At 38.9% G+C, this 15,238-nt stretch overlaps 1 protein-coding gene across 1 annotated transcript in view; it reads right to left on the bottom strand.

The window, feature by feature from the left end:
- Nucleotides 1-15,238, bottom strand: part of KPNA1 (karyopherin subunit alpha 1) — a 54,464-nt gene that overhangs the window by 9,988 nt on the left and 29,238 nt on the right. Inside the window, exons 9-11 of the mRNA XM_083884772.1 lie at nucleotides 14,979-15,142; nucleotides 13,723-13,801; nucleotides 11,410-11,535 (exon numbers count right to left, since the gene is read on the bottom strand). Coding sequence (XP_083740898.1) covers nucleotides 11,410-11,535; nucleotides 13,723-13,801; nucleotides 14,979-15,142 — 369 coding nt within the window. The remainder of the gene's footprint in view (nucleotides 1-11,409; nucleotides 11,536-13,722; nucleotides 13,802-14,978; nucleotides 15,143-15,238) is intronic.

Below are 15,238 nucleotides of genomic sequence, written 5' to 3'. Positions count from 1 at the left end.
GTCTCCTATGCCAAAGAATCTACATTTCTGATACAGCAATCTGGGGTCCTCAAGGAAAACTATTACTTCCATCATGCCATATTGTATTACATTTGTACATTACCAAGAATATTTGAAAAAGTATCCTTAACTGAAATTTTAGGACATGACTGCTGAAAGTAATAGGTCATAAACAGGAGCCAGCTATTAAAAAAAAAAAAAGTATCTTAAAAAGAGATTAATTTTACCCCCTCACATATTTTACTGCAAAAAAAAAACCCTATTAGTTTGTGAAATTATCACTGTATGGGTATGTGGAACATGAGAGCATCTACTTCATTAAAGTTATCAGATCAAGGACCTTTCCAGCTCAAAGGCAGATACAAATAACATGAAAGTAATAAATAAAACACACCGTGACACAAACCTGATATCAAGGGATAAGGAAACAATCACAAAGAAGAAAAGGTTCCAGATACTAATTAATAGGTCATTAAGAAACTACAGGCAGAGAGCCAGCCTGGACTTTGTAACTGATGACAGGGACAAGGGCAATTGTGCAAAACTAACTATTTTTTCTTAACTATTTTACCATGTAACCACTCTCTCCATCCCACCTGAGCACTGTAAGGATTAGGTGCTAGCAACTGAGCATGACTCACTGTGGGCTAGGAACTGGACCAGACCTCAGGAGAACCCCTTGTGCCTGTGGAGCCAGCAGCTAGAGTGGGTGGGCAGGTGTCTCAGCAGCTGGAAGGGCCATGAAATCAGGTCCCATAAAATGTGAATTTGGGGTCAGCAACTGGTGTCAGGCCTCAGATGAAAGGGCCCCTGCAACTGGAGCAGGTGAAGGTCTCAGCATCAACCACTGGGACAAGATCACAGCTCACAGGGCCCATATGCCTGGATGCCAGCTACTAGGAAGACTGGAGCAAAGTTTAATGAAGATCCCAGCACCTCAGCTGTAATGAGACTGCAGGTCACAGGACCCATTTGCCTGGGCACCTACTGTGTGTGATGGGGGAATTTATGTTATCCCCAAAAGCTGTGGTGGATATGGAAGATCAGTGTACTTAGATTGCTGGCAAACTGACTGGGCAGCAACTGGGAGGCCCAGGGTCCAGACAAGGACAGAGGGTTTGTGCTGATATTCAATGGGTCTGCAAGCATGGAGATGCCCAAGACAAACATGTGCATCTGTTTGCCAGTGAGAATCAAGCTGAACCATCCTGTGAGTAGAACCCAAGCACGGGGAGTTAAGAGAGCTCCTGATGCAGCCATGGACAGCAGCTGAGCAGAGAGCCCACATTGGTACTTGAGCTATCTGACTCTGCAGCCAGAGAGTGAGAGCGTGTAAGTGTTTTCACAGTGAACTTCAGTCCTCATCAGATGGAGAGGAGAAAGAGACTCGTCAATTTGCTTTATGTGAGTCCAGCGAATTCTATACAAAGGGGTTGTTGAGGCAGGAGCCCTCAGAAGAACAGAGTGCTACAGGATGTCAAGCATTGCCTAGTGGAAGATCTTGATATGGATCTAGGATAGGGACACTTGGGGGCATTAGGATTTTACTATTGTGGCAAAAAACAAATTAAAAAACCTCATTATCACTTCTTAAATCCTCTCCCCAAAGCAATCCTTTTACAGGAGATTCATTTCCTCAGAAATTGTCTTCTTAAAAACAAATTCTATAATAAGTACTAAAATCAGAAGATGTTACATGATAGGGTGCAATTAAATCAGCACACCTTATCTAACAGGCAGTAACTAACACTTGAGTATTCTTACTGCCAAAAAAAACCCTCACCTTAAAATGTTTCAACTTAAAACTTTTAAAATACTAAACCAATTCCAGAATAAAGAGAACTAGCAACAGGAGGGCAATTAAGTGGGAGAAACACAAAAGATTGTTACTGTTTTTCTTCTGGCTCAATCAATTTTGAACTCACTACTTCAGTTCTCGAATGCTTCAGTTCAGTGAGTAAATTCTTAAGAGTGAAGAAATATGCATTTGAACCTTTTCAGAAAGAACTGAATCCAGATCTCACATCTCTAGGCTGAGTGCTCTTACTTCTGTTTCTATTGTATAAAAGGCTATGGGGACCTTGCTTTCTTTCTGCTCTACAATGAAGTTGGCTATCTTTACCCAAGCAGAACAATTTAAAGCACCACAATGAATCACAGCCCCTCATAAGACACTTCTCTGAAAGAGACTGTCTCAAGAGACATGATTACCAGTCACTATATTTCTATGTTTTCTATTGCCTGACAGGCAACGTCAGTGTTGTCACTTCACCCTAGCATGAGTCTTAGTGAAAGGTTCTCAACTGTCCCTCTGTAATACAGCCAAGCTTTTCCACTCTCTCAACAGTTGAAACTCACAGCTCAGTTTGTTGTTTTTTTTTTTTAAATACATTATCTAGATCAGAAAATGGTCTGCTTTCACCTTAATATCTTCACTAGACTTCCAAAGTCTAGTTAAGCTCAGCAAGGGCGGAAACTATAAAGTACCAATACAGAGTTAGTGTTAGGAAGCCTCTATTATTTACACCCTATGACTTGTACCCTGCCCACAGCAGATAACTCTTGAAAGCACACTAGAAATCATAGAGATGGGAATCCTTAGGCAATTTTATGTGGGAACAACAGTTACTGTGGAAACAGGTCATGTTTCCCTTTCAGGTAAACTTCTTTTAATTGATAAAATAGTAAATGCTAAAACAAATTTTGCTTTTGTTCCTTTTTTTTTTTTTCCTTCCTTTCTTTTTGAAGAAAAGCAAGCCTCAGGCAGAGCAAAACCCTAAAGAACTGTGGCAGGATGACACACTTAAAACTTCTGAGGATTTAGATTGGCTTAACTTAAATTACTTTACTTTTTTAGCATTCCTATACTGTGTCTGCCTGACATGGAAGTGCATTGAAGACTAAAGAAGTGTAGTGCATAGAAAATGCTCAAGATAAGCATAGCTTTCAAACAAAAGGAACAGAGTTAAGGGATTTCAGTTCAACAAGAACTTAAAAAACACAAAAGAAATAAAAAGGCTTTAGGCTGCTACTACTAGGCACTGAGATGCTATCTACAAAATACATTAGAAATCTCTTTTTTGCACAATAGGTAATCCAAAGCCCATCCTTTAATGTATTAAACTAACACTGAAGTTTTTGCCCAACTGCATCCATTGGTATTTGTTGGAACTGAATCCCATCTGGAGTTGTAACTAGTCTTTCAGAAAACCAAAACTGAATTTTAACTGAAATTGAATTTGAATTTAAATATGAACTTTCAAATTTAATTTCTAATGCTCAATACTTCAGCAAACCTGGCCCTCACTTCTAAAATATCAACTTTTCTATGTTTGGTTGGGGGGTGTATGTTGTTTTGGTTTGGGGTGGTGTTTTTAATAGCTGGTATCCCTGTGGTGTAGTCCTCTAGGAGGGTTGTCTGTCTCTTGGAAACACTCTGCCTGTCTTATCTTAATTAAGCTTCTTCACTTCACAGTACTGGATTTTCAAAGAGTGAAGCTAGATTACAAAAATGAATTCTCTAAGTATCATTACACCTGCATGGATGTTTAATCTAAATATGCTGTAGCTGTTGTTAGGGAGGTCTGCAGCCACAGTATATTAAATTCATACTTTAAGCTGGTCAATACCCTGTGAGAATCTGCTTCTCCCCCTTTGGGTTCCCTAAATCACTTGTGATATGCAAACACACACACATTTAGCATGCACATGCTAGCACCACATGCCTACATATCACTCATCACATAAATGTGAAAGCAAACAAGTCTTAGACTGTGACTTTTTCCCTGCTCCTGCAAGCTCTCTCACTACCTTTAACAAATTAAAATTAGCCACCATATAATTGGCAGCTGCAAATAAAGCCCTACTACTATGATCTCCCCCTCTTGGCTGGAAATTTTAGTTCATAGACTCTTCTCTGACTTCTTTTCCAGTTACCTTGTTTGTTTATTCAATTTACAACTGCTTTATGATTTTAGTAAACTTAAATATTTGTAAGCTGAAACTACTTCACACTATGTCATGGGTACAAAGAACACTGCCTTCCCAGAGCCAGACAGGAAGCACTTCAGATATCATTTCTAATAAACCTTTATGTTGTTGACACAGATACCTAAGCCTATATCCTCCAAATTGTGTATAAAGCAAACTTCTAGCCAATTTACACAAGGCTGTTATTGCCATCAGGAAGAACCTGAAGTGTAATGAGCAGCACCTTGTTGAGCTCTCTCCTGCTTTTAGGGTCATTCAATCCTAAAAAAACCAAAACAAAGAAAGAAAAAACCAAACCAAACAGACCAAAGGCAGTAACACACCACTGACAGCTGTGGTTTTCAGCCAGAATAAAAAAATTAAAGGTATTATAGCTCTGCTGCCCTCAATGTGGTATAAGGAATGCAGAAGCCTGAAAACAGATTTTGTATTTAAAAGTTAAACCTGGAAGAAATTAATCTTTGACATTCATAGCCTGCAAACTAGTACGACCTTGTCAGCAATGCTGTATTTTGCTCTTAATGGATACACTTTTTAAAGTTCTACTACTACAAACAGTGTGCTAAGATTATTAGATTACTTATGCAAACTATGACAAACTAAACACACTTTATATTTAAGGTAACTTGATGCCTGTACGAACCACAGCTCTGTGTGAATCATGCAATTCCTTTTCCATGTCCCCAGCACTACTTTCGGAGTGGTCCCCAGTGGTCCATTTGGAGAAGAGCCTGTGACAACTCTGAGCTTGTAACTTTTACCACTTTTTGTAAAAATGCATTTCATTCCAGAGTTCTTAAAACTGACACACAATATATCATTCACTACGTTTGCCCACTACGTTCTGCAAAGTTAAGAAACTCTAGAGGGGGAAAAATACGGCAGAGATCCTGTTGCTACCATGCCTAACCATACTCAGACCTCCAGATGTTCTTGTGAAAATTTAGGGTATGTTAGAAAAGAAGTGAGAAGTTTCTTAACCTGTCAGGAGCAGAGAACTCCTATGATGTCTTCACTGTCAGACATGGAAGATTGTGTCTCATGTACTGCCCTCCATAGCTTTTCAACGGGTTGCGAAGTTAAGACACAGAACATTTTCTGAGGTATGTGACAGCCTTTCATACCCTTCAGAAGGGTCGACAGTCAGGATTAAGCTTCAGTTGTGCAGTTCTCCTTCTGACTCCCAGGAAGATGTAGTTCCCCTTCTCCCTGACTGGGGAAGCTATCCACTGAAGTACAGCAAAGCTGTATACAAACTAGGAAATTAACAAACAAAAACTATACTTAGTGACAATCATGACTGCATCAGGATATACACATCCACCCCAAACCTTCAAAGCACAGAAATAAAGAGGGGAAAGACTGCTGTATTGCACCACACTTTTCTGTTGCCTAGGCACTGTTGATAACACACTCTGAAAGGCTTTCTCTTCCACCTTTGGTGGGGGAAAAAACCCAAACCTCCTGTGCTTTAGTAAGAGCCACCAAAGAAAGTTCAGCACGCACTTTCACACATTTCATGCATGTTAATTTACATTGCCTTGATGCTAGAAAGCGTTTACTTGATTGTGTTGGAGTGCAAATCTAACAGTGATAGGCTGCTGCCTTATCTTTTAGAAATGGCAGTGAAAGCCTTTGGAGTGTGCTACCAAACAGGATCGTAGGCAGTATGAAAGTGGAGATGAATATAAAAGTCCTTCCCTCTGACTTTATATTTCTATACTTTACAGTGGGTGGATGGAGGGAGTGTAACCCAATGCAATCTTAGACAACACTAAATATAGTTCTGTCTGTTAACACTGGTTAGGTAAAATACCTATTAGATTCATCAAAATATTTTAATGTCTTCTTGGTGTGCAGAAGTGATTGCTAGATTATGGCTTGAGCACTACCCAAGGTTCCATAGAATTTTAACATCCCAACTGTTCTGAGGCGACAATCCACTAGTTAGATCAGCTGGTAACTTGCAAAAATGTGGGTTACTATGCCAGGCAGACGTGAAAAAAATTATCATGTGCTGAAATCATTCTTGTCTGATTTCTGGCTGAAGACTGTGCATGTTCCAAATCTGGTGGTAAACACCACAGAGAGTGGAACAGATCTGCTCCTGTTTATGACCTCTAGTAGCATCTATTGAGCAATTTAGAGGGACTGGGAAGAAAGAAAAATAAATAATTTAATTTAGAGATGCATCTTAGAATTCCTTCTGTAAGGAAGACCGGTTCTCAAGAAGTAATGTTTTGATTAATCACAATGTGAAATAAATGTAGAGAAAGAAAAAACTACCTCAACTCTCAGATGAAATAGTTTCACCCATGAACTTACTTGAAGTATTTATCCCAGACAGGAATTATCCTTTATCATTCACAGCGATTAAAAACAGACTACACTTTTATTTTCCATTTAGTATATGAACATCTTCATGAAACATTTTACCAAACAGCATTTTTCAAACTTCAGAAATCTTTTTTTAAGTGCTTCTCAGCTCAAATGTTTACAATGATCTTGCTATTAAATAGGAGTTGTCTGAAGTAATACCTCAAAGGCATTTTCTAAGAAATGCAGATTTATCAGCTCTGAAGCTGAAAGGAGGTTTCATCGCACCTTGTATCTCACACAACATTCACCAGGTTGAGACTAGAAACTGAAAAATCAAGGGTCTTTCTGGAACTTGTTACACATCTGTGATGAGACTTTCTTTTCAACACAAGGAAATCACTGCAATCACACCTGTAATTGCCAATTTTACTTCCGAGAAACACTGACTTTGAGCTCTCCAATTAAGCATGTTGTGAGCATTCTCCACTGTGCTTTACTTCACAACTTTCTCAAATGAGCAATTTTCTGCAGTTCCAAAAATCAAGGCCTCATGATGGACACCATTTGCAGTATGTCATCATTACCAGGATAGTTCTATCCCACTCACAATCAGAAACACTGGTTTTTAATTTAATTTTTGTAACTGTCAGTATAGATTAAATTGGGTATGCATTTAGGGCAGTCATTTTTTTTACTACAAAGCCAAGTGTGTGCTTGGAGTTCACAGGCAGATCAATTACTCTGAATGGGGCCTGAGGGACTCTTAAATGAAATACAGCTTCCACTTTAGAGAAGATGCTTCTTACACTCTTTTTCCCTGGACTTGCATAATGCATCAACACTTCTAACCTTGTCTGCGACATATCCTAAGGCAGCTGCTTTTAAGCTGGATTCTTTTAAATCCACACGTATTCTGGTGTTTTGTTTGACACTGTTTTCTTCTTGATACAAGACTCCTGAGAAAGAGAGCTTCTATGCACATAATCACAAGTATTTTTCTATAGAGAGTTAAAGGGCTTTTTTTGCACTTTTAAAGAGTCACTGCTAGAAGTGAAGATGCAATACTAATAGCTCATTGCATTAATTTCCTTCTCCCTTCTGACCTCACCTTTTCAAGTCACCATGCAATTCTAATCTGTTCTCAGTAGAAAGGCAGATGATCTGTGATAAAATACTCCAAAACATTTAAAAACTGCTAAACACACACATGCATAACCTAACTGTTTTGTTCAGGCAGATTAGGCAAAGTCTGTTTCAGCAAAGGAGAGGTTGTTTATCCTTACTCATTTTCAAATAAAGATGTGGTAACAGTTTAGAAGACCAAGGATTACCAGGGATACAGATAAGACTCTTCAGCTAAAGCCTCACTTGTGCCTGAGTAGTGAATACCAGGTGTAAGAGTACTGTGCAAACAAGGACAGGCACTTACTCCTTCATTTGAAAACAGGACAATGTGGTACAGTGAATACTTACAAAGAAATTGCAGAAGTGAATACACTACTGAAATAGCTTTTAGTGCACTAGAATTCAAGTTACCTCTAGGACTCTTCATAACTGTATCTTCACTAGATCAAGAATACGAAACTAACAAAAAACTACTTTCCATTGTCATTTCTGATATGTCTTTATGGAATGACTCATATAAGTATCTGGCATTCTAAAGCTCTTCTTAAGTTTGGAACAACCCTATACAATTACACATCCTGAAGCAACTCTCCAACAGACTTGAGAAAAAACCCAAACTTAGGACAATGTATTTGGTTGGACTGTCCTCAGAAAACACTCTTAGACTTCCCAGAAAAAGCAGAAATGCCTTTCTAGAGAGAATATACCGTGTTTCAAAGGTGGTTGTTGAAAGGATAAAGAGTAAAAAAAGACTCTTTACTGCAAGAAACACAAAGGTAAAAACATTTTTTGGTACAAGCAGCAGTAACTACCTTCTCTGCACTGCTACTTGCACAGCAATTAGAATTGCTGATGTGGGGAAAAAACAGTGGTACAGTTGCTGATTTTACACAGCACTTTTTTTTAGAAATCCAACTAATCCACAGATTAACACACAAACCACAATAAAGGCAGAATCAAAATTCTTGGACCTCTACCAAGGTTAGATTGAGTAACCATACCATTCTCTGTATCTGACAAAAAACATGACCTCCAGTGGTAAAAACAAAATGCTGACCGAGAAAGCCAGAGCAAATACCACTGGCAGGGGTTTCTTTTCTCAGAGCCCCACTCCCATCTTAGTCACATCTTTGCATCAAACAAGAAGGACCTACAGAGCTTCCCACCTTCCTAAGGTTTTGGGTTTTGCCTACTCATTTCCTAACATAAGGAGCCCTGCATGTTAGATGAGCACTCGCCCTCTTTTTCAGGAATTTCAGGTATCTTGGCAAAGACTGAAGTATCTTTCACAAAGGTATTAACTTTATTTCCTATGCTTTCTGAGATGAAGCCCTCACTGAATGCATTAAAGCTTTATGCTGCTCCTTCAGCAGCTGAATGCTCTTTGTAAGGGAGAATGTAAACCAGAAAGATCCCAAGTGTCACCTGCAAAGAGAACAATTCACTTATTCCGCAAGAAAAATATGCAGTCTTTTCATAGTCTTGTGCAAATTTTCTGCAAAAAGAGAAGTAATTCCACCCTATGGGTGAAGAGGGTTAACCACTTCAAGCTAATTCTGATTGTACAGAATGAGTAATCCAGAGTCATCATTATAAGAGCAGCAATCAGGCTGCCTTCCAAGGAAAACAAAGGCAACAAGTATGCCTTGGCTATTTTTGCCAATATATTGAGGCTTGGTTTACTTTCTGTGTAAAACATTGTCTCTTCCAGGTGACTAATAAGTAATACAAATATTTCAAGAGTCTAATATTTCTGACATTTATTGCTATTCCTCAAAGAATAAATGTCTCCAGCCAGACTTCCTTGCATCCTCTGCAATCTCTGAAAATACTTCATGTATCCAGTGAGGAAAAAAAGAACTGAAAAATGTAACCTCAGAATTAAATTTGACTTACATAAGAATATGATTCAATTGCCTTGATAGAAACACTTGAATTTATTAGATAAAGCATGGTTTCAGGGCCAGGTTGGACGAGGCCATAGGCAACCTGATCTAGTGAATGGCATATCCCTGTCCATGGCAGGGGGGCTGGAACTAGATGAACTTCAAGGTCCCTTCCAAACCAAGACTTCATGATTTTATCATTCGCTACAATCTCTTTTTCCAATACTTCTGCAAAAGAGAAGGAATGAGGCAATGTTCTTTGTACTGGGTTTGCATGGCAAGGTTTTGGCAGCAGTGGGGGGAGCTACAGGACTGGCTTCTGTCAGAAGCTGCCAGAAGCTTCCTCCATGTCTGACAGAGCCAATGCCAGCTGGCTCCAAGATGCAACTGGCCAAGGCTGAGCCCATCAGTGACAGTGATAACTCAGTTAAGAAGGGGAAAACATTATTAGGCAAAAATAATTGCAGCCAGAGAGAGGAGTGGGGATATGTGAGAGAATCAGCCCCGTAGATGCCAAGGTCAGTGCAGCAGGAAGGGCAGGAGGTGCTCCAGGTGCCAGAGTAAAGATTCCCCTGCAGCCCGTGGTGCAGACCATGGTGAGGCAGGACACACTGCTGCAGCCCATGGAGGTCCATGGGGGAGAGAGATCCACCTGCAGCCCATGGAGGATCCCAAGAGCAGGTGGATGCCTGAAAGAAGGCAGTGACCCCACAGGAAGCCCACACTGCAGCAGTCCAGGTAGGACCTGTGGCCCTGTGGAGAAAGAAGCCCACATTGCAGCAGGTTTGCCGGTGGGACTGGTGACCCCAGAGGGGACCCATGCTGGAGCAGCCCGGTTCTGAAGGACTGTCTCTCATGGGAGTGACCCCATGCTGCAGCAGGTGAAGGACTTCCCTCCCTGAGGGTAAAACAACGGCAGAAACATCCTGTGATGGACTGATTGTATTCTGCACTGCCAAGGAGAGGAGGAGAAGAATCAGGGATAGAATTAAGTCCAGAAAAAGAGGGAGGGGTGGCGGAAAGGCGCTTTTAAGATTAGTTCTACTTTTCATTATCCCACTCTGATTTTGATTGGTAATAAATTCTAATAATTTCTCAAGTTGAGTCTGGGTTTGCCTGTGACAGTAATCAGTGAGTGACCTCTCCCTTTACCTCAGCTCGTTAAACTTCCCTTGTATTTTCTCTCCCCTGACCAGCTGAGAAGAGTCATAGAGCAGCTCTGGGGGACACCTGACATCCCATCAGGTGAAACCACATCCCTGAAAGATAACCAAAAAATTCCCTGGTACAGCTGTTCTTAAACAAAACTCTATATTCAGGGATAACAAAATATATTGAGCTGTTTCTTCTTCATCTAGCCAAAGACTTTTCTCTAGGGAAAAGACATTCCATCAGTCTCATTTATACCACCTGGAGACAAGTCCTGGGAATTCTTCCTGATGGCTGACACTCAGTCCAGACTAAGAACAATTTGATCCTTTGGAGCCTAATTGACATAAGACTGACATAAGGGAGTGGGACTCATTTGGTTCTGTGCTATCACTTCATATGAAGGGATTATAACATTTAGTGTAATAAAAAAGGGCAGATCCCAGAACAACATGTTAGATAGCCATTTATGGAAATATAAAAGTAATTATAAGAAAATACAAACAGAAATAAGGTACTTTTGAATGTATGTCTGTGCCTGATGGTAAAACCAAGAAATACATGAAATTATTTGATTCTCAAAGTTTGTAGCCTATTCTTTTCATACTTGAGAATTTCTGTATCTTCGTGATTGCCAAAAGCACAAAGCAAATTATTCAAGACAAAATTTTCTTGAGCTTAGCCACATTTTGGCATTTTCTACCATGACTGTCTTCCCCCCTATAATGTGTAGAGGATTAGAAAATTAAATTATTTGAATTTGGAGATGACTGGGCCATTGAAATACTCTAATTATACACTGTAATATACTTTTGTATGTAATTATATATCTGTGACAGTGCATACACACACATATGCACTTTATGCACAAAAAAAACCACCTGTGTTCTTTCTAGTCTGAAAGACAAAGATTACTACTGATCATAGCTGAAAAGGTTACCTGGATCTGGGCTTTGTTTCCAGCTGTAATATTAGATATTGTCCAGCATGCTTCTTTTTTGATAGATTCCTTTGGGCTGCTTAGCAAGTGCAGCAAACTCTGCAGGGCTGAACAGTTCAGAATTACCTGAATACAACAGGAAAAACAAAACACACCTTAGAAGAAATTTAGGATAAAGGATCACAGGAACAAGGAGTACAACGTCTTGAAAATATAAAAGCATACCCCATTAGATGATCACAGAGATTTTTTTTTTTAAACCACTAAATATACACAAAAGAAAAAAAACCCACCAAAAATTAAGAAATAAATGTTTGCAGGAAAACTAAAGAGCAAAACTACTGAGTCTTTCAGGTAAGAGATCACACCTTCATAGTGATTTCAGTGTGATCTGAAAACAAAAAGATACTAAGCACATTATGACCAAACAAAAATAAAATTATGGTATTCTCTTGTATTTTTGTACAATTGGTAAGTGCCAACTACTTCTGTTTTTCCACATCTCCTGGCATTGTGGTGCAGTGTCACCAGTGTTGTATCCAGCAACATTATGAATGGACAATTCTTATTTTAAAACTTACGAAAATTGCAAAAACCCTGCAATTTTACAGAGCAGAAAAATTGCAGCAAAATGGAAATTTTCCTAAATGACCAAATGACATAAGAAAATGCCCCAGAACTTGGATGTTACAAGACAGCACCCTTATGTCATGTGTGATAGTAAAAGACTTTTTGACCCTCTAAAAGGGCATAACAAGATTCAAAAAATGAAAAATGAACTATATCTTTTTATTTTAATTCAATTCTGACTTCTAACAATGAAGCCAAAAATTGAGAGAGTACATCAAGAAGCACAGTAGTTTTGCCTTGTGTGGCAAAAGCAGACACCTTGGAAAAAACAGTGTGGTATGGAATTTCATGGGAAATACTCCAGTCAAGCTGAATCATGGGTATGACTTCTGATCATGGAATCTGAGGACATAATTCCCTTGTGTGCATCCCCCTTGCTTCATATTCTTAAAATCTCTGTACTCCTCACTAAGATTAAAAAAAACAAAGACTATTGTTTCAGGATTTTATCAGGTGTCTGCTGGGACAAATTTCTTTTTCTTCCTGTATATTATCTATGGATTTAGCCATGTTCAAGCACTGGCAATTGTTAAGAGCTGAAAATGAGAGAAAAAGTAAAAGCAAGTTTGTGCCCCAAGGTTTTACAGAAAAGTTCTTGAAGAACTGTCTTGTACACTGCATTCATATTCAGAAATGTATCAGCTCTCAAAGATGGGCTCTTCCTTCAGATTACTGATTTTTACATGTATCCTGTATCACTTTTTAGCATACAGCACAATCTATAGGCAGGATTATCAAACTATTCTACCTATACAGTTCTCTAGAATTTTAGGAAAGCTCATGGTATGCTCCTCAGAAAAAATCATGCAGAACAAAAAAGTTTCAACTATTTTTAAATTAAAATCTAAAATTTATGCAGTATTTAATAACCTGCATTGCATGTGAATTAGTGATCCCTTGTGGTTTTATCTTTAATGAAATTATGAAATCACACCTCAATCATTCTTTATGACTGATCTGCAAAACAAATACCACTGAGAAAAATACAACTACTCCTCTGCAATTCAGCTACACAAAACATATTGTAGAAGTCAAAGAATCATGTTATCTTCCTCCTAGAAATAAGGTATTGAAACAGTGCCCTGCTGCTGCTAACTCATCTTCACCTCCAGTCTCAGGGTCACAGGACTACAGAAGCATCTCAGTGACAACCTAGTGCCTCTGAAGCACCAGGTTTCCTGTCTTCCAGTTTAATTCCAGTGCAGTGGTAGGAGTCACTGTCTCCTACTGATGCTTCTCAAAATAAATGCCCAGACACAGCTACACACCACCCAAAATATGACCAGATACTTGTTTTTCATAAGTTTTACATATTTTCATCATATATATAGTATACAGACTGGCAACAGCACTGAATGTGACAGGCCTTTGATGGCACTACCAGCGTACATCACTCAGCATAAATTCAGCCTAAGAGACAGACTTGCTTTCAATAAACCAGAAACATCCCGCCCTTGAGGGGCACTGCAGAGCTGCCCACAAGTCCCAGACACAACCACCTAAGAACCATCACCAGTTCAGGACTGAACAGAAAAACTGAAAATCACCACGTTTTGAAGCAATTAGTATCATCAACCTTCACTTTCAAGTTTCAAAAAAACAAGAGAAAATCCTTATGAACAGATCACCACAATTAACAGAAAGATGAACTGCAGGAAAACACAAGAGAAAGTTAATCCATACCTGGGTCTGGATATCATCTCCTGTAACAATGTTTCCAACAGCTCGTAAGGCAGGAGATACAACCTTGTAGTCATTGTGCCTAAAATTGACAAAGAAAAATGTAAGTATTAACCTTTCCAGAGCATCTCCAGCTTCACAATCTCAAGGAAGGAACATCTCTTACCAGGGGAAAACTTCCCTGATAAATTTGACTTTCACTACCTAAGCAAACACTCTGATTTTAAACTAATGGTAAGCCTTTCCAGGGTTTCTAAATATTTAGACCTTTAGATGTCACTCAGAAGCACAAAAATAAAATATTAAAAGAATAAAAGTACTTCAGAGTATTTCCAACCATCCTTGGGAGGAAACAGTAATCATCTTTAACTAGAAAATACACTTAATCTAGCACGCACAAAGGCTGAGAATGAGACAAAAAAAACAGGGACAGAAGTTGTGTGTTTAACCTATCAAACCCTCTTTGATCATCTTCCATCATCATATGCATCCCTCCATCATCACTGTTAAATCAGGACTGGAATAGGAAAGGTGAAGTAAGGAATTTTTTTCTCAAATGAAAACACTTCTTTATAAAAAGCTACTTAGAGCCCATATGTTCTATTCATTAATCCACCATCGCATTTGCTGTAATGTTAGAGGCTTTAATAGTCTTTTTATTTACATCACTAAAAGCCATTATTCCTAGTTCTTAGGCCATTGAGTGGTCCATGTCCTGACCTTGGATCTGAACCAATAGCTCTGGACAAGCTATGTGACCCCCAACTCTCACAGCTGCACTTTACTGACCAAAGTGCGCGTGTACTATTCTACAGTAAGCATTGAGGAAATTACTTATATGTTAAGTGCCTGCTACTGTCAATTCTAGTAAATTGAACTATTTTTTATAGTTCAATTATATACTTTCTTATATATTTTTATCTTTGATATCCTTTTGGTAATTTCCTTCTTAGGTAACTACGATATGGACCCCCAATGACACAAGGAAAATTTCAATGTATACGATGGATTTTACAAAAATGTAGCTCTTAGGGGCAGGAAAAAACATCTCTTAAAAATAGCAAAATTAGTACACGAAAAGTTCTATTGCTTTTGTTACTCATGACAAATAGAGAACACTGAACAGACAGGTAAAATTAAAATTTAAGTCTTGCTCTTTGGAAATTACAGCATTTCAAGACCTATTTAATTAAACTCCTTATTGTTATTATCTTGATGTCAGGGAAAAGAGCAACGCTTGCTTGCAACAGATTTCTTACATCAGCAGTTCCACAAGTCTTCTGCAGACTCCTGCATCAATCACAGCCTGGATTTTATCATTGGGGCCATCAGACAAATAGGACAAAGCCCAGCAGGCATCAGCTAATACATCTGTATCATTGACAAACAGCAGCCAGGAAAGCACACTAAGACAAGGTGAAACCTGTAAGATATTAAGAGGAGATACATACAATTAAAAGGGCCAGAAGATCTGTTATTATGTCAGCTAATTTTGTATGTCATTATTGGATTAGGCACT

This window comes from Zosterops lateralis (assembly GCF_965231275.1).
Source record: "Zosterops lateralis genome assembly, chromosome: 2".
NCBI classification, from domain to species: domain Eukaryota; kingdom Metazoa; phylum Chordata; class Aves; order Passeriformes; family Zosteropidae; genus Zosterops; species Zosterops lateralis.
The sequence above is the reverse complement of the archived record's forward strand: the minus strand, read 5'-3'. Positions and strand labels throughout refer to the sequence as shown.